The sequence below is a fragment of the Kryptolebias marmoratus genome, linkage group LG9, assembly GCF_001649575.2.
Source record: "Kryptolebias marmoratus isolate JLee-2015 linkage group LG9, ASM164957v2, whole genome shotgun sequence".
Taxonomy (NCBI): domain Eukaryota; kingdom Metazoa; phylum Chordata; class Actinopteri; order Cyprinodontiformes; family Rivulidae; genus Kryptolebias; species Kryptolebias marmoratus.
In genome coordinates, this window is record NC_051438.1 from 8116677 (window position 1) to 8143022 (window position 26346).

General features: G+C 40.6%; 3 protein-coding genes across 3 annotated transcripts in view; 2 read left to right on the forward strand and 1 right to left on the reverse strand.

Annotated features, from left to right (window-relative positions):
- The window catches only part of aup1 (AUP1 lipid droplet regulating VLDL assembly factor), a 13899-nt gene extending 5174 nt beyond the window's left edge, over nucleotides 1-8725 (reverse strand). The window contains exons 1-9 of the mRNA XM_037977342.1: nucleotides 8437-8725; nucleotides 6483-6620; nucleotides 5097-5247; nucleotides 3895-4082; nucleotides 3024-3096; nucleotides 2522-2595; nucleotides 2146-2212; nucleotides 1874-1976; nucleotides 1656-1793 (exon numbers count right to left, since the gene is read on the reverse strand). Of these exons, the coding sequence (XP_037833270.1) occupies nucleotides 1656-1793; nucleotides 1874-1976; nucleotides 2146-2212; nucleotides 2522-2595; nucleotides 3024-3096; nucleotides 3895-4082; nucleotides 5097-5247; nucleotides 6483-6620; nucleotides 8437-8477 (973 nt within the window). The 5' untranslated portion in view covers nucleotides 8478-8725. The remainder of the gene's footprint in view (nucleotides 1-1655; nucleotides 1794-1873; nucleotides 1977-2145; nucleotides 2213-2521; nucleotides 2596-3023; nucleotides 3097-3894; nucleotides 4083-5096; nucleotides 5248-6482; nucleotides 6621-8436) is intronic.
- A 478-nt stretch (nucleotides 8726-9203) lies between these two features.
- ctsf (cathepsin F) lies at nucleotides 9204-17261 on the forward strand. Its single transcript, XM_017419758.3, has 14 exons — nucleotides 9204-9613; nucleotides 10234-10344; nucleotides 10789-10870; nucleotides 11334-11395; nucleotides 11511-11583; nucleotides 12968-13081; nucleotides 13189-13337; nucleotides 13443-13539; nucleotides 14302-14382; nucleotides 14569-14688; nucleotides 14779-14843; nucleotides 15053-15143; nucleotides 16343-16401; nucleotides 16606-17261. The coding sequence occupies exons 1-14, from the start codon at nucleotides 9365-9367 to the stop codon at nucleotides 16678-16680; spliced, it is 1428 nt and encodes a 475-aa protein (XP_017275247.1). The 5' UTR covers nucleotides 9204-9364; the 3' UTR covers nucleotides 16681-17261.
- Nucleotides 17262-17818: 557 nt separating this feature from the next.
- eif1ad (eukaryotic translation initiation factor 1A domain containing) lies at nucleotides 17819-22860 on the forward strand. Its single transcript, XM_017419679.3, has 5 exons — nucleotides 17819-17971; nucleotides 18663-18781; nucleotides 18863-18971; nucleotides 19394-19502; nucleotides 21122-22860. The coding sequence occupies exons 2-5, from the start codon at nucleotides 18695-18697 to the stop codon at nucleotides 21366-21368; spliced, it is 552 nt and encodes a 183-aa protein (XP_017275168.1). The 5' UTR covers nucleotides 17819-17971; nucleotides 18663-18694; the 3' UTR covers nucleotides 21369-22860.
- Nucleotides 22861-26346: the final 3486 nt, after the last annotated feature.

The window sequence follows — 26346 nt, forward strand, 5'->3', positions numbered from 1 at the left end:
AATCATCAAAATTAAACGAAATAAACATTTGAAATATATGAGTTTGTATGTAATGTATGAATATAATATACAAGTTTCACTTTTTAAATGGAATTACTGAAATCAATCTACTTTTTCATGATATTCTAATTTTATGACCAGCACCTGTATAACTGATTAACTTTAGAAGTTGAGCTCATTCAAAATGGCCGCCACGGCTAATCGACCTTAGCTACCCCAAACGGCTCTGATCCAGTCGATTTTACAGACAACGAGATGAAATGAGGTGTGGAAGCAGTCGAGTCTTTCCCAACGCATACTCTGAGCTCTAACGTACGGAGTGAGCTCTACGCTTAAAACTTTGTTTAAAACAATTAAATTTGCATCCCTTCAAGGAAAACAAACAGTTAATTTATAACCAGTGGATTTAAATCTTGACTTGAAATGGAGTCAAAGCTAAAGTTAACTTTCAAGAATACTTAAGAGCTTTTTATCACGACCTAAACAGCGGGCAACTATTAGGTTCCTTTGTTGAAGAACTAACATTTCTCTGCATATTTCTCCTTCTGTCTGAAATGTTCGGACTGTGTTTTTCTTGTGATGATTTCCACATCTCTCCTTTTTACATATGCGGCTTGTTACTTTTATGAAAGAAGTGTGGGGGCAGTCAGGTTTCTTTTCTTTTATTTTTTTTAAGATTATTCCTACAACCATTTTTGTGCCACAGATTTTGTTTTGTGTGTGTGAGAAAGCAGCATCAGATGATGCTCTAACTCTGCAGCAGTGTCATGTAGGAACGTCAAACTGCACAGCTGGACATCTCATGGGTCACAGATGATGCCTGTTGATTTCAAGGTTCATGGGGTCAAAGGTCACAGGTAAGGTCGTGTTTGTTTGTCTTGTCTGTTAGCGAGATCACATAAAAACTAACAATGAACAGATTTGGATGAAATTTTCAGGAAATGTTGGGGCTGTCACAAAAAAACAAAAACAAATCATTAAATTTTGGTGAATTTTGATCCGGATCACACTATTTATTATTGACACTATGGCCTTGGTGGAGGTTTACATTTTGTTGAGGCAGTTTATACACACACACAGATCAGCTTTGTGGAGATTCAGTGCTGTATGAATGTGTGTGTGGACGGGTGAATGAGGGCACAGATTGTGTTGGAAAGCATTTTGTCCCTTTACCATTTACACACACACTAAAAAAAAAAAAGAAAAAAAACCCCACAGCTAATAGTGCTCCACTCACATCTAACAATGAGTTCAATCTAATCTCAGTTAATAACAGCACATGACTGCATCATCAATTATTTATTAAAAACAACAAGCAAACAAAAGCATCAGTAATGTTTCCCACTGATGGAAAAGCTTCCCTTTATAGAGGTTTGTCTGAATTTCTTTCTGCACCATTTTCTTTAACCTAAATCAAACAGTTAGCATTTTAATTTGGTTTCTGTCAATGAAATTAGGAAAATGTGTAAAATGTAAAATAATTTTGTCCATCGCTGATTCAGGTAGAGAGAAAGGCCGGGAACTGGGAGGGGCATAAATATGGATTTAGCCTCCAGGCTGTGGCCTGTTGAGGACCAGCTGATCATTTTGCAGATAAAACCTTATAAATAAATATTTATGGCTGTTCAAAACGTGCTGTAAAAACCGGGTCCTACCCAAGTCCTTCGTAATGACATTCAGCGGGACGTGTGGCAGCACGTCCTTCACCTGCTGGGCCATTTTAGCAATCCGACGCTCGTCCGTGCCCAAACTCGGAGCCATGAACCCGAGCCCGATTGAACCGGATGTGACAACTGCGTTTGCGAAACAACAGGCTGATCATCGAACTCGAACAGAATCTCACCTCGTGTCCAGTTAGCAGCGGGGTACTCACTCGTAGCGGTCTGCGGCACAGAGTGTCTTTTCCTTTTCATGTGCTCGGCTTTGTCGGCTTTTGTAATCTTAGTAGAGACGAGGCCCAGCTCACCAGCAAGCAGCTGAGCAAAAAGACACAAATAAAGACGAAGAAGTCAAAATCAGTTCTTATGTTGTGCTTTAAAGACATTATTACAGGCTTGGACTGGGTTGCTTTACGACTTCTCCCCATATTTGTTTCTCCAATAACAAATCTTGTCCATATGGACACACTCAGCTGGCAAACCTTACCTCCTGGACTTTGTTGGCAAACTCCTGCGCGGACTCACCATCTTGTCTGGAAACTGGTGGGAGCCAACTGGAACCAACGTGAAAAAGGAGAGAAAAACAGAGTTAAAAACCTCATCAAGCTCAAAGCTTCAAACTACCTACAATACGCATTAAAATGTACACTCACTTGGAACCGATGCTGGTTAATTAGCTTTACTGGACAGAAAAGATTCATCTGACCTCATTAGTTTTTACCAAATAGTATTTTTATCATTGTTTTATACTTAAAATATCCTCATCTGAATAAACTAAATTCTGCTTATTAACACAATTTTTTTTAAAAAATGAAGAAATACATTAAAAGGTAAAAGAAACAATGACACAAATTATTCACTACCTTACATGATACACTGTACATGGAGTAAAAAATGTCCATAAGAGCTCTGTTAGCCAGCTGGAGCCCAGCGTGCTCTGTGGAAGGACGAAACACAACCAAGTCGTCACGTTAAAGGTTCATGACACTCAACGGTCTGCAAGACAATTCACACAAAAGACGGAAACAGCAGCAGCTGTGCAACTGCAGTCAAACACAAATATCCCGAGGTTTTAAAGACGCTAGACCTCAGCCACCGAGGGTCACAGGAACGCGACAGGATTCTGACACCAAAATGAGTGGATTAAATAAACCCAAACTCAACAACCCGCTTTAATTTACGAGAAGGTTTCTGATATTATCACCATCTGGAACACTGTTGTAAAATCTCTAATCTTAATGCGGGTTATTTTATAATAAAATACACAAAATATGTAGCAGATTATTTTATCACAATATACCACAAACAGTACAGTAATTCTGTATGTACATCTAGACTTTAAAAAGAAGTTTAAATGGAGGTTACCAATGAAACAAACGGTCTGGTCACCCGTAAGGCCACAGGTTGGATCGATCCAGTCAGTGAGAAAGGCCAGGAACTGTGAGGGAGAGAAATATGGATTTAATCTACAGCACAGACATTCAACCAGTTGTTTCTCTGTACATCAACACAACACCTGATGGAGCCATCAGGATGTGATCAGAGCGTAGACTTCAGTTTTAGCCTACAGTCTCAGTTAAATGAGACAAGAAGAACCCCAGCTGGGTGATTTTTTTTATCGATTTCAAATCAAAAACGTTAACTCCTTTTGTCACATCAGAACACGTCTGCTGTACAGATCATGAGTACAGGACTGATTCTGTCCCAAAGCTTATCTACGGTTGTTGGGAGGTGAAGAGGGCAGGCTGCCCCGGCATCAGACACAGATTCTACAGAATAATCCTTCAGCATAAATAAAGACACGTCACCAACGCTTATTGTTCAGATTTTGTGAAATGAAGGTGTATGTAGTACCCCTAAGAAGTCCTTATTTTATCTGCAGTGAACAGTCAAGGGTGATTACAGTTCGGAGAATCAGGGAGAAGTTCAGCTAAAGGTGAGTCAGAATAGGACCTAGGAACAATTTCCCTTCACATAAAACAAGTGCATTCTTTCAGGACTTGTTATGGATCAGGTGACTTCATCAATCTGATATGGAAATCCTTAGCATCAAATAAAGATGCACTTTTTAAACAGTGACTGTAAACATACACAGATAACCCTTAAGAGCCATCTATGAATGGAAAACATTACAGCAGGTTATTGATTGTCAAAGAAAAATAAACGTGATGTCCTCGGTATGAAAAACAGTCCCGTTTTCACATGTTTTCCTCGAACAACAAGGCCCCGGACCAACCTGAACTTGAGCAGACCGGCGCGGCCGTTTGTGGTGTCCTCTTCAGGGAACAGGAGCAAGGGCGGAGTGCCGTCGGTGGAGCAGTACCTCCGCAGAGACTCTCCTACTGCTTCTTGAGTGGACGCCGAGTGGATTTCCATGAAGCCTCTGGCCCAACACACAAAGCCCGTGGAGCCCTCTAACTGGGGCTGAGGAGGGAGAAGAAAGCACAACGCAAGCTCACATAACACTGCACTCCCTCTTTGAAACACCAGGACTAGAAGCAGCTGACAGAGACAAAAGCAAACACTGATTTTATATACTTTTAAGACTAGGGATGTGCGATATGGCATAAAATTCATATCCTGATATCTACTGTGATGGGTGGTGGTAAAGATAAATAGATCATGATATGATTTTGGTATAAAACTTGTAATAGGAATGAAAAAAAAAAACAAAAAAAAACATAGGGTGTCATTTTGCCAGCATTTATTTTGAAAACTGCTATACCACAAAATGATCTCAATCACTGACTTCAAAAGATATCAAATTTCTTGTGATGATTTTAGATGATAAACAACTTTTGTTTTCAGACTTGTGTCTGATCCGATCTGTTTTTAAAGTATGAGGTAAACCAGTTAAAGCAAACCTTCGTACCTTTTAAGGCACCTAACCTGATGAAGGAACCAGTTTTGTGTCGGCACAAAAAGGACAACAGAGCCAGGAGCTAATTCTAAATGTCGTCCAGCAACATTTTACTGGCCTTTTGTTCTATTTCTTTTTACTGAAACTCAATTATAACAGTTTATCAGGCATAAGATTGTATTTCTGAACCAACAAAGTGATTCACTGGAAGCTCAGATTCTGTTGGGTCTTTGCTGTCATTTCTTTTTTTGATGATCTGCTGCAGATAAACCCTGACACTTCTTAAATTTTCTTAAGCACACACTGCACAATGTGCCGACACATGCCAAGTTTCTGCTCATAGCACTGGACTGTAAAAGTGGTTAAAAAATGAGCAGGTAACCAAAAAAAGCCTGTTGGACTGAGAGCACTTTAAATGTCTTCTTTGAAGCAAAATCAAAGAAATAAATGTTTGTTTAAAACTTTTGCACAAAAGTAATTCTGGCCACTTGACACAGACATGATGTAAAAGATGTGATACTGGCCAACTGCTTTAAACCTGATAAATAAGGAGTAAAAAGTACTAAAGAAGTACTCACGGTATTGCAGGGCGTCAAAAGGTTGATGATGTTGTGATCAAACTCTGTGACGTGATTGCATATGAACAGCTGGGTGTTTTTATCTCTGGAGCGAGGATTTTTCTGTCTCACGTGCATCCCCAGGACTGAACACATAATCCTTACGATAAACCTAAAAACACACACAGAGGCGTTGAAGTGAAACAATGAGCCACAAAAAAGCAATGAACAAAAGGAACAATCTGAATAATCAGCAATTTGCTTTAAACGAGATTTAAGATGTCACACAAAGCAATGCTGAATATAGTGTGTGAGCACTAAACGCATTATCTCCAGTTTGGGTCACATACTGTCAAATATGATAAACACATTAAGGTTGGGTGATGTGTAAAATTTTTTCAACTTATATTCATCAGTCCAACAAATGTCGATGGGCGATATATTCACGCAGGTGACCACTGGACTTTTTTGTCATCTGAAATGGCAGAAAAAATATCTGTACACACCGGCCTGCGGTAGCTTCAAAACATGTCTTTAGCACCGCCGGTAATGTTGTTACCAACCTGCGCACCCTGCTGAAACCTGAGAAGGTAAACATGCTTGTTTTCTTGTCAAAGACTTTAAAAGCTCTTTCTGGAAGGAATAGTTTCCCTTTATCTTCTTGTTCTGATTCTGAGACATTGTAGTTTTTAGAAATATTCAGTTATTTATTTGTTTTGTATGCGCCAAATCATCCAGTAGAAGACTAAAAAGAGCGACGAAGATGTGTTTTTTTTTATTTTTAATGAAAGTACACACATTCTCTGCTGGAGGAGTTCCTTTTTATTGTTTAGTTTTATATTTGTCGTTTCCCTCACATACTCAGGCGTAATGTGCGTACTCCGTGAGCCGGCTGGTCTGCGGACGGTTGAGTCTTCATTCTCGTGTACAGATTGCCTAAAATTATCCCCTGACACATTTCAGTCATGGCGTCCCCGGATGAGGAGGAAGAGATCGCTTGCCTCTTAGCTTTAAAAAAAACAAAAGAAAAGCAGGTGCCTTTAGCCCTGTTTCTTCACCACCAGGGCAGCCACCGCACACCTGCCAGTGCTGCACAGAGAGCGGCGGTCACGCTGCGCAGCGCAGAGTTTGAAAGACAGAAACACTAGAACTATATTATACTGGTTTAAAAAAAGCCAGTCTCTGTTTCACTTCCCACCTTTGTGGTTCTTGTTCAAATAAATGTGTTTTCTGAACATTTGCTACTCTTTCTTTCTGTTATAAATTTGTGTGTGTGTGTGTGTGGAGGGGGGGGTTTACAAAGAAAAAAATAATTCACTCTTAAAAAATGACTGTCCAATGATAAATTCGTCCAATCGCCCAACCTTAAAACACAGGTAGCCACTGCTGTCTCATCTGGATACTTACCTTCGAACAAAACTCTCTGGAAGTGCACAGCTGACCAGGAAAACATGAACACCGATAAAAATCCTTAGAAACATCAAACAAATCCCAACTGGAAAATAAACCATCAGCAGCAGGAGAACCACTGGATCTTTGGGAAACCTGAGAACAGAACACACGAGAGCTGTAGACGTTTTATTTGAATAAGAAAAAAGATGAAAGACTTTCCTCGAAAGAATGCGCGTCGCCCGCCACCTTTCATATCATAAACTAAAATCATCTTTTGTTGAGAAATGAAGTGGAGTTTGTGTTGTAATTGGTTCTCAGCTAGCTACACACCAGATTTTAGAACAGTTTCTGTAAAACTGACTAAATTATAACCATTTCTGATGTTTTCTAAGGTGAGTTGGCTGTGGTGGCCATCTTGATTTAAGTTTGCTCCAAAAAGAAATCCGTTTTATGGGTGCATCCAACAATTATTTCCTAAACAATAATATCTATTGAGTGGTTCGTGAGATAGTTTGATAAAAAACAGACACCAAATACTTAATGATAAAACTTTAAACAAAGACATTGAACAGTGTGTTAGTGTTCAGAGTATGTGATGGGGATCAGTCTCAGCTACTACCACAAGTTTTAGGTCAGTTTCTGTATTTATAATAAAGGGAGACAACATATGAAAAGTACTATAAGCGTATTACAGATGAAACAGTCCTTGAAAGCAGCTGATAAATAACTTGAAACTGCAGTGGGTCTGAACTGAAAACTGCACATTGCTGAATATTGCAATAACAGTATCATTTGCAATAAACCCACATTTTCCTCACTTCTCTTTTGCTTTCTCTCATTACAACGATCTCCATGTGCCTCAGCGTTTCGCTCACTGTCATCTAAAACACCTGTGGGGGTTCAGGCTGTCCATCTGAACGACAAACATATTAATGACACGAAGTTTGTGTTCGCTTCATAGTGCACACTGAGATTTTGATGGAAATATATTTATGATATCAGAGCTGTCCTATTGGTGCAGAAATGTCCCGTTTAGTATGGATCGTGTTCACAATTAGGATAAACATTTGTTTGCAAACTACTGCCCTAAAGCTTTACATTTCTGTGCTGACTAGAGCAGCATATTGTCAGTAAATCCGCCGATAAACAAAAACATATTCTGCCATCTTTCACTTTCAACAAGTTATTACACGTGTCACTGCGGGTCTGAACCTGGCAGATCGTTACTGGGTCACGTCTTCTGATCTTTTTGGTCATGTCTGTCTCATAATGGCGGCAACATGTTATGTCTTAACTAACGAATGAAGTTAGCGGGCGAAGTTGTTCCCAGGGTACATGCACTTTATTGCGAGTAGGTACTCTGGTCAAACTGTTACGCAATTAACGTGAAGTTCAGTGTGTGAAAATAGCACTGCCTGAAGTTTTAAAACAGGCATTACAAACTTTAAATTGACGCTACTTGGCTAATTAGCTCGTGTTTACCAGAAACTATGGAGTTAGATTTGTTTCACAATTATTCAATCAAAAAAAAAAATCATGTCAAACAAAAAAAGGAGTACATACGTGATACGTATCTTGTTAAAACGTGATAATTATCTTGTTAAAACGTGATAATTTTATGTCCAGGAAGTGGCGGTATTATGCTAGGCTAGGACAGTGGCTAACAGGAATTGGTCAGGTTTCCCTTCATGTTTGGTCTACACGGATATGGATGTTGCTTTGCACTGTGGTTAAAACCAATAATAGTATGCGTACTCTGACCAGGATCCTAAACAGAACGGGACTGCACAGAAGGAAACGTCAGTGCTATTTTCTATTTTATTTTGTTAGCGAACAAAAAAAAAACATACATGCTAACATTACAGGGTTAGTGTCACTGGTTGTAACAGCGACCCGTGACTAATAATTACCCTTGTTGTTCTTGTTGTTAACTAAGGAGCTGATATGAGGAAGCCTTTCGCTGACTTACCGACGAAAGTCAAACATGTCCTCGATCCCCCGAGTCTCCATGTCTGCCTGTCGGACTTTGGCAGAAGCTAATGCTAAGAATGCAGCCTGAGCTCTAAAAATAGATTCGTCATAACGTTCACAACAAAAGCTTCTGAACAAGCTCTGGGTAAACTCGTAACCGACTAGCGTTACTGTTTACCCGATAAACTGGCGAAATATGGAAATAATGTCGGCACCATATGAGCGCAATGTTAAGAGATTAGCATAGCGGTTAGCGGTTATCAACAGATGTTTCTTCCGGTAGTGCGAGCTAACTTCCGGTTGTGATCTACTAGTATAAAAGTGCGATTTATGATCTTAAATTGACCTAAAACTTTTCCTAAATTCATAAAAGAAATGCCCAAGTCATATGTTGATAAATTATAACGTTAACCTGCATTTCTTTGCTTACATTTTCAAATAAAATAGAAGCCAAACGTAAGCTTTGTTACTTTCAAAATAAGGGTCGCAAACAGTCCTGGAGGTTTGTCTCCCTCTAGCGTCTGAAGGGCGTGTTTACATGTGATGTCAACTAATGTACGAAGAAAGAATTTTTTTAATAAGTTCTGACATTATAAAACTTGCGTCTTACTCATTAGTTTGTACGCCAATGACAAAAAAATCAATCTTCTTCTTTATTTCCCCGCATTAACTGAATCGCGTTATTACCTGGTTACAGAACAGTAAAGTGGTGAGTCATAAATAGTGCGTGTTTCTTTAACTCACCCCCTCCCATGAATGTTCTCGGTCTCCTCCCATTGCAGCCTTGTCTGTTTGGCAACAACACCGCCGCAGCTCGCCTGAAATCGATTTTGTTTCCAGGAAAACAAACACGGGGCTCTTTTAACCCAGCTCAGACTGAACACCGGTCCCTTTTCTCTGGTCGACGCCACACAGGGGCCAACAACATGGAGGTCGGTTTCTGCTGCCGCCCGCTAATCCTCTGGCTGGCCCTGGCCGCCGTGCTGGGCTCGGCGCTGGGGCTGGGTGAAGACCTCGACCGGCCTCTGTTCGGACCTCCCGGCTCCCCTATCCGGCTGCATGAGTCGGACCCGGGACTGAAGAGGGCCCTGCTTTTCGCGGAGGAGCGCTACAACCGCGGCTCTAACGCCATGCACCTCCGCAAAGTCAGCCGGTTCGTCTCTGCCACCAAACAGGTAAAGTTACTGTAATTTGACGTATAATTTTTGTGTTGTTAATGTGTTTTGTATTGTAATACAAATGTGTGATATGTGTAGATAATAATTAACACATCAAGTTATTACACTGTTGTAAGAGTCAGTTAATTTGTCTGTAAACAATGATTAAAGCTGCGTAGAGCTAGCCAAACGGAGGTTAAGCCGGAAATGCTGAAACTGGATTTCAAAATAAAAGCTTTCATTCCACGGTGGTGAGATGTGTTCAAATGCGCTTAAGGCGATTAAAAAAATGTACACCAAAAAATGTTTGTTTATTTTACAACGACAAAAAACTGTTTTAGCTTTAACAGTTTTTAAGAAGCTTTTACAATATATTTACATTCATTATAAATCTACAATTCGTTCTTTTTTATCTGACCGGAAGTCAGATTAGTGAATTAAAATGACTTGACAATACTAACCTATCAGAGCATCCCTATGTTCAGCTGAAGTAGCATCCAGAATTTACACAAATAGAATGTAATGAATACACATTAAAACACAGATGTTGTTTTGTCAGTGTATTTTAAGACACATGTTCCTTTTTCTTACCCAAGTGCTGTTTTGTTTTTAATTGTGTATGTTTATCTGTTTTTCAGCTGGTTAAGGGAATCCGTTACACTTTAACGGTGGAACTGAGCAACACCCAGTGCAAGAAATCTACCATACTCAGGACGTGTGACTTCTATCCTGAGTCTCATAAACTCAAGGTAGGAGTCGTGCACACAGGATAGACATGGTTTAAACCATGAGGGAAAAAAGCTTGCTAATGTGCTGCTGCAAAAATCCAATGTCCTGTTCACTCATGTCTTATTGCTGCAGTGTGTGTGTTTGTTCAGCAGAAATGTGACAGGTCACCTGGTGTTTTGGCATGACTTGGAGTAAATCCAAACACGCTCAGACCTCATGGCAATTTGCAAGCACTTTTTTTCCACCTTCTGTTTCAGCTGTTTTGCAGAATTTAAAAACAAAAAAAAGCATAAAACTGAGCGTGACAGCCACATGCCGTGAATCCAGCTCCTTACAAACACATGACTTACTTCCTCTGTGAGGGATTATTTTGAGCTTGGTCCTCAGGGCAGTGAACACACGACTCTGTGTGTGTACTGATGCCTGTTATCGCTTCGTTTTCTGTTGTGTTTTTTATATTTCAGACTGAGGTGTGTGTGTTCGAAGTGTGGGACATTCCCTGGCAGAACGCTACGACCCTCCTCAAACAAAAGTGCCATCCTAAAGGTCAGTCCGCAGCTTCAAACGGGCTGAACTTTTAAATCAGAACAGAGATTCTTTCTGCTCTGTTGTCCTACTGAAGCAAACACAGTCACTGTTGTTGCGTTCAGACGATCACATATCCAGTAAAACTGGTTGAACAAACACATACGTAGGAACAAATCTTGATTTGTTTTACCAAGGTGCAGATGTTGCCTAATATTCAGCGAGTTTGCTGAGCCTGACCTTCATCTTATGTAACTCTAGTGTTTACTAATCTGGTTGATAAGTTAAATCAGAGAACTAAACAAGGCAAAAGGTGAGGTCTAATGGCAGCGAATGCCTCATTGAACGCCTCCTCTACATCACGATTTACCTGTTTTATTTGTCAATTATGAGTGAATACATAGTATGTTAAAAAGTACATTCTGTATTATGAAGTCATTGCCGTTTTAAACCACATTTAAACCACAGATTTCTCTGTTGCCAGCTGATCCTGAAGTTGAAGAGACCAACAAGGTGGAGGCTCCACCCAGCATCCAGCCTCTCGGGGTAAATGTCATTCGGTTGCAGATCAAAAACAAACAAACTGAGTTCTTTTGTTGCACAAGCTGTTGGGATCATTTTGATCCTGGCAATCCTTAGTCTGTTGTTCTCTGTCTTACAGGAGTCCGTGGAGCTGCTGGGCCAGTTTAAAGAGTTTATGGTTAAATACAACAAGGTCTACAGCAGTCAGGAAGGTGAGCGGTAGACACGTGTTTATACAGTAGGCTGCAAAAGCCTCTACTGCCTTGTCATTCTTTCTGTTGTGTTGCTTCACAACCTGCACCGTACAAGAAATGTGTGACGGTTTGTATCCCTTAATTTACACAACATAATTACCGCTTTGAAGAGGCAAAATATCCTGAGCTGAAAACTGGTCTGTGAGCTCCGGCTCCTTTTTTTTTATTTGCAAAATGCTTTTTATTGTAACGAGGGGGGGAAAAAAAGAAATAAGAGGGAACAAAACACCCCAACCCTTTTAAAGTCAATAGGTCTTTTCAGGTCCGTCTCTGTGATCTTTGTCCATCTAACCAGTGGACTTTTTGTCCATTCTTCAGGTTGGACGGCTGCTGCTTGTGTCCAACAATCTTCTGATCAAACCAGAGATTCTCAGTTGGACTGAGGTCTGGGCTTTGACTGGACCAAGTAATTGAACTGGTCCTGTAAAGTGTTTCTTCAGCAGTGTGTTTAGGGTCATTGCTCTGCTGGAAAGGGGACCTCCGTCCCAGGCTCAACCTTCTTCCACGTGTTTGGGGCTAAGACTCCAAACAGTCCAGCTTTTTGCCGCCGCTCTTCTTTGAAGCCCAGCTCTGTGCAGCTTATAGTGGCCCTACGGACAGATCCTCTTATCGCTGTTACAAAGCTAAGCTCCTTCAGGGTTATCTTTGTCCTCATGGACGCTCCTCTGATTAGTAGAGGTGTTGATTCAGGGGACTATTAAAATAGTTATTAAAACAGCTCAGCAGCTTCTGATGATAATGGTTGAAGTTTCAAAGCAAAAGGGGGTAGTCAGATGTTTAGGTCAGTTACTTTAACCGAACTGGAAATCTATTTATATTCAAGGTTGGAAGGTAGCAAAACAGAGAAAAGCCTTTACAACTCATCCTGTTATGCTCACACAAAGAGTGGCCGTCACATTCCTGTCAGCACAGAGCAGACATATTCTGGACCCGCAGCCCATTGTGTCTTCAAAGCTTTCAAAAAAGTGGACACAGTTTGCAACAGTTTGTTTGGAAGATGGGATCACATTTTCGAGGGACATAATTCAAGATTCGTTATTAATGGACACTTAACTTGTGAAAACATGTTTATTTTTCATGTAGCAAGTAGCAGCATGAAGGGAGCAGTTCTGATAGTAAGAACAGAGGTGAGGGTTTCGATAAACAAGGTTTCAGTTTGAACCTAAAAACAAATCAGTTTCTGGAAAAAATAAAGCTGTTATTTGTGTTGAATTTAGTCTTTATTTCAGGTGTGGAAAAACTGCCAGGACACTGAAGTACTCTTACTTCAGACGTTCACATATTGTTTTACTCTGTCAGTTTTTATGAAGTATCCAATCATGTTTTTCTACCTCTATGGCAGAGGCCAGCCGTCGTTTACGGATCTTCCACGAGAACCTGAAGACGGCAGAGAAGCTTCAGGATCTGGACCAGGGTTCAGCCGAGTACGGAGTCACCAAGTTCAGTGACCTGACCGGTACGTGGCTGAGCATGAGCTCGCGTTTCCCGTGAGGAAAATCCCCCTCTGCTTTCAAAGTGCTGCTTCGGGCAGAGCTTCTGTTTGACTGCCGTCTGTCTGTTCAGAGGAGGAGTTTCGCTCCACGTACCTAAACCCGCTCCTGAGCCAGTGGACTCTCCATCGACCAATGAAACCAGCTCCTCCTGCCAAAGGCTCCGCCCCTGACAGCTGGGATTGGCGGGATCATGGAGCTGTCAGTTCAGTGAAGAACCAGGTGCCTAAAAAAATAACTAAAGAGTTCTCAAGGTAAACCGCATGCTTATTAGGATAAAGTGATTCCTAATTATTATTGTGTGTGTGTGTGTGTGTGTTACTGCAGGGTATGTGTGGATCCTGCTGGGCGTTTTCTGTCACAGGAAACATCGAGGGCCAGTGGTTCCTGAAGAATGGAGCCTTGCTGTCACTTTCTGAGCAAGGTAACACACTGACGCACAGATTCAAACTCACACACGGTCCCTTCTTAAAGGGATAGTTCAGACCTTTGAACGTGGGGCTCTGTAAAAAGGTTATGAACAATTAATACCTTACCTGTTGTAGATAGCTTTTTGAACGACCTCCGTTTGAAGACGTAGAGTTTAAATCTGACCAGATGGATGAGCTAAAAGCTAGTCCAAGTCAAGCCAAGACCAAAGTGGATTGCCGCCATGTTTAAACAACTATAGTCTATAATTTTTTTTTATAGCGGTTCGTGCGAACACTGTTTTAAGAGCTTTTTACATTGCCATAAGTTTTCCATTTAATAGTAATTCTAACAAAAAAATCATAAAAATCCTGCAGGAAGTGTCCCAAGCGTCACCGGTAGTGCTACAGCTAGTTGCTGTCGCTACTATTGGCACTTGCATATAGCCAAATAAATTCCATGTAAATAACCGTGCAATGCAAAACTGATGAGAGGGTAAAGGTTAAAATTATTTAAAAATGGCAGCAGTCCATTTTGTTCTCGTCCCCGCTCAGACTAGCTGTTAGCTCGTCTGTGTTTTCCTATTTAACTCTCAAACTGAGGTCATTCAAAGAGCTATCTACAACAGGTTAGATATTAATCGTTCATAACCTTCCCACAGAAACACGCTTCTAACGGTCTGAACTATCTTTTCAGCACTTTTCCTGCAGTAGGAAAAAGAAGTACCATTCCAGATACATCCCACGGCTTCATTGATTTGTTGATCGTTTTGTCCCAGAACTGGTTGACTGCGATGGACTGGACCAGGCATGCAGAGGCGGGCTGCCATCAAATGCTTATGAAGCGATTGAAAAACTGGGTAAGGAACTGATTCATTGAAACATTATTAAATTACTATTTTCTTTTACTGAATGCAAATCAAAGAGGTGTGATCAAGTGTACATGTGTTTGTGTTTAATTCAGGAAAATGGTTCGATTATTATTTAATGAGCTTGTTGTTGGGTTCAAATGTTTGTTTTTCTATTTTCCTTAATACGTTGTTAAGGTGGTTTGGAGACAGAAACAGACTATTCCTACACAGGACACAAGCAGCAGTGTGGTTTCACCGACAAGAAGGTGGCCGTCTACATCAACAGCTCTGTGGAGATCTCCAAAGATGAGACGGGTGAGGGCGACTCAGTCCTGTTAATGATGACCTAATGTGTTGTTCAAATGACACGCTGCTTATTTTTTTTTATTTATTTATTAACCCCAGAAATTGCAGCTTGGTTGGCAGAGAACGGACCCATCTCTGTTGCTCTGAATGCCTTTGCCATGCAGGTGAGAAAAGTTCTTGCGTTGCAGCACTTAATCGTATTTTCAAGGATTTTGATTATTATTCTCTTCTCTTCTTATTACTCTCTGAAAACAGTCAGTGCTCCATTAAATGCGTTTTAATTTTTCTTTCCTGTGCTGTTTACAGATGAGCACAGAAGAGTCTAGTTTAGGCAGAACAACATTTAATTCAGTTGTCTCCTTCATGTCTGTAGTTCTATAGAAAGGGTGTGAGTCACCCATGGAAGATCTTCTGCAACCCCTGGATGATCGACCACGCTGTGCTGCTGGTGGGATACGGTGAACGTGAGTGTCTAATCAACATTTAGATTCTGTCTACACCAGGGGTCTCCAATCCTGGTCCTCGAGGGCCACCATCCTGCATGTTTTACTTGTTTCCCTGCTCCAACACCTGATTCAGGGGTTAAATCACCTCTTCATGTTCTGCAGAAGCCTGTTAATCACCCATTGATTCAAATCAGGTGTGTTGGAGCAGAGAAACAAGTAAAACATGGAGGATGGTGGCCCTCGAGGACCAGGATTGCCTACTCTTGGTCTACACTAGTCTAACATAAATGCTGAAATGCCCTTGACACACCACTAGGTGATGAGATCGTCCACATAAAGGACATATAAAAATACAATGGAAGAACATCTTAGCTTGGGTCAAGATTCTCCCCATGTTTTTTTTTTATGATTTCCCCTCAGACAGGATCAGGATAAACTGAGGCAGATGGAGGAAATCCTATTAAAGCGTCTTCATTGTTGTTGTAGTTTCTTGAGCACAAACTGCGGGCACGTAAAAAAGTCTCTGCTAATGTCATGGCTTCTGAAAAACTCTGTATCTCCAGTGCACACGAGTCCACCCAAAAACGGAGCTATGTACAAATCTCTGTTTTTGGAAACTGTTTTCTCACCAAAACTTCTGTTTACATTTAGAAGAGAGGCAAAACGCGTCAATAAATGTCCGTTTTTAAAACGATCTGTGGTTGTGGGAATGGAGCATTAAAGGCAAAATACACAGACACTCATCAAAAATGACTCCTCCAGTTATCTTCAATCATCACCCCTCACGGACTGCTGATCAGCACTCAGCGTTTCTCGACACTGTTCAGTTCTACTCCTAAAACGATACATTTTTATGCACAGGTTCTCTTGTTTAGCCGGAGTGCTGCTTCATATCAAAGGTATAAAATGATGATGTTGTCTGGTGATCCGTTGCTTAAGAGACTGGCTATTCTGGTGAGAAACGAAGAACATTAAGTTTGTATTTTAATTTTCATTTGTGTGTTGCAGCACATCACAGCGTGACTTTCTGTATTTAAACATGCCGGTTGACATTCTTCCATTGTCGTTCCTGTTGTGCTTCTGGGCTTAAATCTTCCAGTTTGCCCCTGAAATGACTGTGATCGTTCATCTGTTGTATTGAATCACATAAATAGTGATTATTTTATGAATCGCTTGGTGTTTGATGACACTTTATTGATGCTTTTGTGATTTTTCAGGAAGTGGTATTCCATTCTGGGCCATCAAGAACAGCTGGGGGGAGGACTATGGAGAGCAGGTAAGAAAAACACATCAGCTCTATGAATTTACAGCACATCAAGTAATGTGTGTGTATACTGCAGCATGCAGTAAGAGTCACTCGGTTGTGTTGAGTCAGGTTGTTAAAATGAACTTGCTTTTTTTGTCATAAAGTGGAAATTTTGTTGTCACAGTAAGATAATACCTACAGTTTGATCATTATGTCTGTTTCTCCGTTCTACAGGGTTACTACTACTTATACAGAGGCTCCAATGCGTGTGGGATCAACAGGATGTGCTCTTCCGCTGTGATCAGCTAAACTATCAGCTCACACCTAACTCTCAAACATAAGCACATCTTCATCGTATTACTTGTCCTGCTGCTGCCCCATCTTAACAGGACCCAACGCACAAAGATAAAAGTGATTCACCTAAAGTTCTGCTGATGTTTGTTTTCCACCAAACCTGCTCCGACGGAGCTGGTTTTATTGCAGATTCTGCCCTCATACCTCACGTCACTTTACCTAATTGTACCAGCTCTAATAAAGCTAGCTTTGATGTGTTACTGAAAATGTACAGCAGTCTTAAACTAGATTTTTGTGTGCACACTTTATTCCGGCGAATCATAATAAATCAGTGTGTGTAGACAGGCAGTATTGGTTGTAGATCATCTTTACTAACAGTAACGGGTCTTGTGTTTGAAGTCTTTCCTGCTCACCTCTTGGATGTTTTCCTAACAGTGTTTGTGTTAATTATATAAGACCTTAAAAGGTGTTTGAGTTTGGGCTGCACAGTGCTAGAAAACTGCAATACAATTGTGACTACTGCTGTAAGAGTGAAAAAAATAAATGTATGAAGGTTGAATAAAAAGTCTAAACTTTTTAAACAAGTGTGAAAACCAGTTTTGCGTCTGTTTTATTGATTGTATATATGAGCTTATTGGTTTAATCTGTAGGCATCACAAATTAACCTTGTTATTGCTGTTTTTTACTGTTGTAAAGTTTTTACATTGTTTTGCATCTAATTAATTCAGTCGTATTTTTTCCACACAGTTATTTAAAAATCAAAAATAATATTTATACTGTTTATTTGGATGAAAGCGCCAGCATTGTGGCCCGACAGATGCAGCGACAAGTTTATTTAAACATTAGCGATTGTGAATATTGCTCAATTTCAGAAGAAAACTCAATTTCCCAGAATTCAAAGCCACAACGACCTCGGAAGAACGAAACTGCTTTGAATACAAAATAAAAGCCGTACAATCATATTAGTATCATTTACAATAAGACAGTAGCTAATTATTGATTATTTACCCACAATATTATGTTACAATATGCTCGTCTTTATTTCAAAAGTTATATGTTACACAGTCATTAAGTTACTTGCTTGTAAATGGCACAGACTGATGCTTTTATTTTGAATTTAAAGCCTATTTGTCACCGGAAGTGTGATGTTCTCTTTGCACTTCCTGTTTTCTGGAAACTCGAACGCATGTGTGTTAATGTCCTTAATTAAATAGGCCCATTTCTTTTTTTTCTGTAGTGTTTTTGCCGTCATTTGTTTGTCTCAGAAGGAAGCCGTTACTTCATTTTTCTTTTTTTCTTTTCCAAGGTACAGACGGAAGCTCCTGAGTCGTGGGAATATGTTACAACATTGTCAACATTAGCCTATCCAGCTAACTTATAATGATTTAGATTATTAGTCAGACTCCCTCGTTTAGAAATAACTGACAGAAAGAAATCATTAAGCCTTTTTACTTTTTTAAAAGTCTCTGAGAATCGTACGTTGTGAGAAAGTTTATATCGGAGACATGGTTAGCTTGCTTTAAGCTAGCTCTCGTGCGCAGTGCTGTTTACAGGTGTAAAACCAGATTTTGTTACCCGTCTGGTTGGAGACCGAACTGTTTTCATCTGTTTATGTTGACTAATGTTGAACCTACTCAGTTTGTTTGTGGTTTCCAAATTTTGTGGCACTTTAGTGATCATGAACATTTGTAAAAATGTGTCATTTCTGTGGACATAAAGATGGTCAAACACGTGTCAAAAAAAGTTTATTTCTTTAAGCTAAAACGATAATCATTGAGTGTTAAATATATAGAAAAGACAATGAAAAGTTTAGCAAATCTAATTAGCACCAAATACAAATATTATGAAGATTTCTTAAGTACTAAAGAAACAGCAATGTGACAATGTGCAAATAACTTGAATAAGCATATTTTTTTACAGAATTTTGCTGTCAGAATTTATTAGGATTCATTATTTGTTATTACATGCTTTTCTGCTATCCACTGCTCTTTTTTTAGCTGGCGAAGGAACCAGTACTTCAGCGTTTAAAATGTCACAGGCCACCAAACGCAAACATGTTGTTAAGGAAGTCCTCGAAGACTTTGTCACCCCCACAGAAAACCAGCAGATTGTGAAGGTAAACTCTGCGTATTTTCTGTCATGTAGCTACTGATACAGCATGTTAAAACACACATTCTGGATTTAACTTGCTTTGCAGATCAGTGGTAGCCGTGGGAACAACCTCCATGAAGCCATCACGGCTCAGGGTGAGACCTTCCTGGTTAGCATGCCTACCAAGTTCAGGAAGAACATCTGGATCAAAAGAGGTAACTGATGGAGGCGGGGTTTATTTCTCTGATGATGATGATGATGGTATAATCAGTTCTGGCTTCCCACAGTCCTTACTGGCATCCTCTGATTCTTTAGGCCAGTTGTTCCCAAAGTTGGGGTCAGGACCCCTCTATGGGTCATGAAATAACAAGTGAGGGGTCTTAAGATGATTTCTAGAAGTGAAATAAAATTTTAAGACAATGTGTTGTCGCAGCAAGTTTGCTATTTGGCTTCTGATCAACATTCAGTGAGAGTTGGGATCACACGTCTCTGCTGTTCAGAGCACGGGCCAGTAATTTTCCTCACTACAGCGTATAAAGTACTTAGGAAATAAACGTGGTTATAAAGTATTGTAAGATGCCAGGGCGACCTATTTAAAGACGTTAGAAAGTCAAACCTTTCTGCTGTCCGTCCTCAGGTGATTATGTAATTGTGGATCCTATTGAAGAAGGCGAGAAGGTGAAAGCAGAGATCAGCTTCATACTCTACAAAGATCACATCCATCTTCTGCAAGAACAGCAGCTTTGGTAAGTAGGAACACAGATGCACTCAAGTTGGGCAACTGGACAAACATATCCACCATCGACCATGATATCTTTCACCTGCAAAACTGTGCAATTCTGATAAAAGCCTGAACCTGCTGTGATGTAGCCTGACTGCGTTCAGCCTGACTCATCTGTTCCCAGCAGCAATGTCTCTAGGTTTCCACCAGGTGGCAGCACGTCCTGCCGACTTACTGTGGACACAGCTTCATTTTAAAGTATTAAAAAAGTTGGCATTCAGAGAAATATTTGCTCTACAAAAATCACAGCAGTCGCTTTATATTTGAATGGCAGCTGCGTAAGTAAAGAACTAAAAGAACAGATCACTCCTGTGTTTCCTAAAATGACCTCTCTAATGGCTCTAAATTTGAAATATGGACTCTGGTATCATTTTAAGATGAACCACGACATAAATAAAGTGACTTCATCCTGTGGTTTTAATGTGCTTCTGATAGCTTAATTTATACTTGGACATCAAATGTTTGCTATTTTCTTTTTTAGAGCCAACTTTCTCTGATGCATTAAGGCTAATGAAGCCGCAGCCAGTTCGGATCCCTGACTGGACTGTCTGGTGACGCCTTTCCTCCGAGGTCCACCTGCTTCACAGTGAAGCGGTGCTGCTCATCAGGAAAACGAGCCGTTTCAGGTTCTAGCTCTAAAGAATGTGTGACGCGTTCTGGCAAAATGAGTCACAATTAGGGTTTTTTTTTTTTTCATATATATTTTGAGCTATTTTCAAATTCTCCATCTCAAAAGCTTTAATATAATATAAGGTTTGTTAAAGTTTTGGTGCTTTATCACCTAGCTAGCTCTAAGAGAGTTCTGTTAACAACAGTACTGGTTTGAAAATGTTTTTGTTTTTTTTATTTTATTATTATTGGTCTGTGATGATGTTATCGGGAATTCGAGTCTCATATTTCTGAAGGGAATTCCCCCCCCCCCCCCAGCTTCATGCTGACGTCACACATTCTTCAGTATTTCCCAGCACTTCATTAGCTGAAAACTAATGGCGTTGGAATGAAAAAGGCTTACGTCTGAACACGTACTTCAAACTTCAATTTAAAGGTAGATTAGGAAGATTAAATGCTACTTTTGCTAATTGGTGTTTTTATGGGCACATTTTTTTTGCAAATCTCACTTTAAAAAAAAACAACAACTATATTTTCAGTTTTCCTGCGCTGTGTTCATTAGGGCTCATTTTGCCAGAACGGGTCACCTATCCCCGCGCTGCGACAATAAAGTCTTCATGTTCGATGTTAAGAGTGGTAAAGCTGCCTGCAGCTCCTGACATCAGCCCTGAGCAGCTGGTTGAACACATCTGGTTTCTTTCTTGTCCAAACTTTTACCGTAAGTAACTCTGTGTTTTCAAACTAAAATAGTCCCAAATCGGTGACTTCGTTTTTCTTTCTGGCAACAAACAGCCCGCTTCCACAGTTGTAAGGAGAGCAGGGACTGCCCGTTGCGCCTCTCCTCAAATATTCCCTTTTGTCGGTTTTTTGACTGACGATGGCCGATCGAAAAATTGTAGCCTGTCGCCCAACTGTGATACACTCTGAGAATAAGCTTCTTAATCTGTTGTGACTTTGTTCTCGACTTCCTTCAAGGCCCGAGGGTTTTACAGAGGAGAGGTCACAGGACACGACGAGCAAGAAGCAGGAGAAAGAGGAGAAGTCAGAGGAGAAAGACAAGGAGCAGGAGGAGGAGGAAGATGGGAGCGACTCTGAAGATGACGACAGTGATCTTTTTGTAAACACCAACCGCTGTAACATCCAGTACAGCGAGAGCGAAGAGGAGGACAGTGAAGAAGAGGAGGAGGAGGAAGAAGAAGAAAGAACAGAAAATGGCTCTTAGCTGCAATAAGAGAGGAAGGACAATCAGGACTGAAACGCTGCTGTCATCACTGACTGAACCCATGATTCTTTCACATATTGGTCTGTGTGCAGCAGCTCCCCCTGCTGGTCACTGTGAGAGTCTGTTGGAGGCTTTAAATGACTGCACTCCTTCAATCGATCTACAGTTTATACTGGAAACGACCTGAGAGTCTAAATGAAGCTGAGTAATGAACATTTCTGTTGCCTTCCAGGTTCTCCTCAGCTCATGCTGTTTATGTTGCAGCCAAACAGTCATTTAAAACAGTTTTTACAGTCATTAGCAGTGAAATACATCCAGGGCATGCAGAATATCTGAAGGCTCATGTCAAAACCATTCATCCTCTTCGTTGGAACAAAACTAATCTGTCTGAAACTCCTGAGCATGGCTTCACTTTAGGAACTGTTTTAGTTAAAAAACGTGGCTGTCGGACAACCGGATCTTCAGGGTTAGCCGAGGGGTGAGAGGCTGAGTCTTAGCGAACACATGGAATGTGTCAGTCAGCTAACAGGATGCGTTTACGTGACAGAGCTCCACACCTGAGTCGAGTTTAAATCACCTCGTCTTTGGAAGCTGCCGCGACCTCGCTGACTTCGCTGCAGGTTTGGGCTTCTGTGATCGTTAAAGTTCAGTGAATATATTCCTTCCTATCCTGAAAACCAGTGCTTTTATATTGTGATCATGCCTTTCAAGTGGAGGATTCAACACTTTTATTACCACCCCTCTGCTGAAACGAAGGCGGTGTTTGTGTCACCCCCCGACACAGACTGTTAGTCAACCCTGTTAGCAAAATATTTCATGAATCCGTGGACAGATTTAAACGAACCTTTCAGGAAGTAATCACTGAATGTACATCCACAACTGATTAACTTTTGAAGTCGATCAAGTTCAACATGGCTGCCTTAGCAAACACAAAAATGGTTGTAGTTCAGTCATTTTTACAGAGACTGAGCTCAGATTGGAAGTGGTAGTAGCTGAGAGTCATCCTTAACCCAAACTCCAAGCGCTAGCGGATTATAATATTCTTTTCCATCTTTAATTTCAGTCATTTTTCCTCAGTAAAGAATTTAATAAATGACGTAAAGACGGATAGCTTTTCCTTTCATCATAGTGCCACAAACCTTAGCTGACGTTGTTCCTCTGTGATGCAGAACATTCCAGATGCCGGTGGAGCCAATTTAATAAGAACCATGTTTCCCCACCGGGAGAACCGTGCCGAACGGCAGGGGTTCAGAAAGCAAAGGGACTGAATAAACTAAACCCTCATTTTACCAAAAAGGCATGACTTCCTCCTTTAATAAATCAAACGGAGTATGATGATGATGATGATAAAAGCTGTTCGTTCACAGAAATGTTAAATGTCTCCAAAACCAGAAATGTGTAACTAAATATCTGGTCAAGAGTATGACCGCATCAAGTTCTGGTCTTTTTTTGTTTTTTCTTTCGTTGATAATAAAAGTTGACTGAAAACAAAGCTGCATTAGTTCTTGTGCTGCCGTGTGACAAGGATTCAAACAAATGGGCGTTCCTGTCAGTCCAAAGAACAGTTTGGCCTTTAAAATATGTTGAACAGCGACTGTGTTAAAGTTTCTTGAGTTATGAAACAAAGTTCTAAGGAATTGTGCCTTTTCTGAGATGCCGTCTTTGTTCTCTTGTGCTGAATCATAAGTCCTCCTTTGTTGGTTTTTCCATCTTTCACGAACTCCACCTTTAACCTAAAGGAGTGAAGTTTAGCAGCTGTGACCGTTTTCTGTTGCCACGGCCGTTCTCAGCTCCCTGTTTATTAAAATGAACAATAAGTTAAATAGACTTTTACTTTGTTGCGGGGAAAAAAGCTGACTTAGAGCAAAACAACCCAACGGGTTTATCATCTTTCTCTGACTTACATGGAAGGAAATCATCAGATCTTGACAGTAATGCTTACAAGCAGCTTTCATTTTGCACTCAACGGGAACTCTTCCAGTTCCATTTCTTCAAAACTGGCTCAGCAACACAAACCCTTCCTACAGAATTTGGCACAGTTACTCTGATCGTTTACCGTTGCAGAGATAGAGGAATTTTATTACCACTGAAAGGGGAAACATTACCTACAGTTGTGTCAGTTTACGTCCACTCATCACGAGCGTGGACGTCATATTAATTTCAGGCTTTAAATGATGGCTTGAACTGCAGTTTTTCAAACAAATGGGCGTTCCTGAGTTTAAATTGACCGAGGATTACCTGTGATCCACACTGGCTCTAAAATAGGCCTTAGCCTAAATCTTTTAAGGATCTCTAATGTCTAGTTTGACATGACCTAATAAACTTGGCTTTAGCGATCCTGATTGACTGCAGCTGGTAGTTTTGCTTGGTCGGCATGAACAGGATTTTTGACACCACTTGTTGGATCAACCAGTTCTAATCTGTCACCTTTCGATGAAGGGAATTTGATCCGGACGTTTCAGAGCCGGGAACCACTAGGACGCAGTGCTGAGGAATGTGTTGCTACTCATCTGTGTCAACCAAACACTCCCCCGGGAGCTCCACACCTAATGGCCTAAAGCAGGGGTGTCAAACACAGGGCCAATCTCGATCAATATTTATTGAAAAAAAAAACATAAATCAACCCTGGGTTTAGATGTAATATGTCAAATCATTCCTATAGAAATATCAGATACCTTTCCCCAGTTACATATTATATAACATTTAGTACTACACATTTAAAATGAATTTTTCAACATTAAAACAGCCAAAAATACATAGACAAATCTCCAAACATGCAGCTACTAACATTTAACTTTGAAACAAGAAGAAAATAGAGAAAAAGACAAACATTAAAGCAGACTCGCTGTTATGCTGCTGCACGTTAACCCAAGTCAGAAATCTAATATCCTTTATCAACAAGAGTTTGATCGGTCCCATCTGATGTTTCCACGTCAAAATCAAAGATTACTGAGAAATTAAAACTCAGTTTTCTCGGCTTCAAAGGAACAAGAAGACTTCACTAAACGGGCTCAGTTTTTTAAGCAAAATGAGAAGCGATAGAGACTCGATCTGTCACAAACTGAAAGGCCAGATCTGATCAAATTCAAACTTTATCTTGAGGAAGGCAGAGAAAATGTTACCAAGGGCCGGATCTGGCCCGCGGGCCTTGAGTTTTACACGTGGCCTAGAGGCATTAATCAAAAACAAGCGTGGTTATTTTTACATCCACGAGTTTTCTACACTGATGTCATTGTTAAGTATCACTCCACCCATCCCTCAGGAAACACAAAGTAAACAGGTTAAGCAGGACCTGGGAAGGAACAACTTATTCGAGTTGTTTATGTGTCAAGAAATCCCAGATTCTCGTGTTGTCACACCTGTGGCAGCAAAGCAACGTGGCTGATGGAAAACTCCCAAGCAAGAATCGGGCTGCATTAGTAACCGGACGTTCAGAAACAAGCCAGGAACCGAAACCTGCTGGAACACCAGGGTCCGCCTGTCCACAGTGAAGCAAGTTTCACAAAACCGTGGAGTGGGAAGGTGCGGACCAAGAAGGAAGTCCCTGCCCCAAAGCAACACCTTCAAGCTGGACTAAAATTTGCAGCTGCCCGCATGAACAAACTTTAGATTACTGCAACAGTTTTTTCACATAAAAAAAAAGTTTAGGGCAGCTGAGTTGTTTTAAAGGGGATCTGTTCTGCTTCCTTGAACAAGTCAGGGTCGGTCTTTGGGCTGTAAAAAACATCTTCATTACATTTAAAACACAAAATCATCCTCAGATGTTGAGATTTCACCTGATCAGTTCTGCCTGTTTTCAGCTCATTTACGAATAAGCGGTTTTATTATGCAAATAAGCTGCTTAAGCTGCGTCAAGACACTTTCTGAACCCGAAAAGTTTCCTGACGGCCGCCTGGTAAATGTCAGTTTAATCTTTTTCCAACTTTTCTTCTCTTTTATTAACATAGTTCTAATGTTATTTTAGACAAACCTGCTGTGACTTTAACAGAGACGTGTTTCTGGGACAGCTGAGCTGTTCAAACTACAACTTTCTTTGGCGATATCGTGGGGACATTGTCGTCAAAAATAAAATGAAGCCACGCAGCTCTGTTCTCCGTCACTGGGAGAACATGGACTCATGTTCTATACTGCAGCCGACAACACAACATTTTCCTTTTCTAATAGACGTTATTCAGCGGTAAAACAAGAAGAACAAACAAGATGGTCTTTCTGTAATGAAGTGGGAGGAGCTCCACTTGGGTTGCTAGGTGAGGATCTGGGCTTGGCTTGGGGTTGCTAGGTAACGGGGATTGTGATGCAACAATTCTGAGGTTTTTGAAACAGGTTGTTTTGCAGAAACCAGAGAACATTTCCTTATTTCCAAAAAACAGCTAGGTGGGGTTTTGTTTTTTTGTGCTTGGACTGTTTCTAGAAGCAGTAGATCCCCAAATGGAAGAACAAAAACATGCAAAAAGTGAATTTTGCATAATAGGTCCCCTTTAATCAAACTAGTATGCCTTGAATAACTGAATATCACCCACCTCTTTTGCCAAAGTTTTAAACAACGATCCTACTCGATCTGTTTGTGCTCAGAATATATGTTGATGATGACTTTCAGTTACTACCACACTAAAGCTAGGTTTATACTTGACGCGTTGAACCTTGCACGTGACCCGCCCCTGCGTTCTGGCAACACTATACAGCTAACTATCCTTGCAATGTCATGTATGTAGTCAACGCTTAATTTGAAGCCAACTGAATGCTTTCAGTTTAAACATCCTCTCTGTATCACAGCCAGAAACACAACAGTGCTTCCTCCTGAGTATGTGCGGTACTGACTTCACACAGCCATTTTTGCTGTGTGATGCGAACCGTTTGTCCTCTTTTTTTTTTAATACCGCATTCCCCATGGTTATGTAGAGTAATACCTCCTGTCTTTTCAGATAAGACTGCACCAACGTCTAGTCTAAACACCTACAGGTGCTCAGGTTTGCGCGCC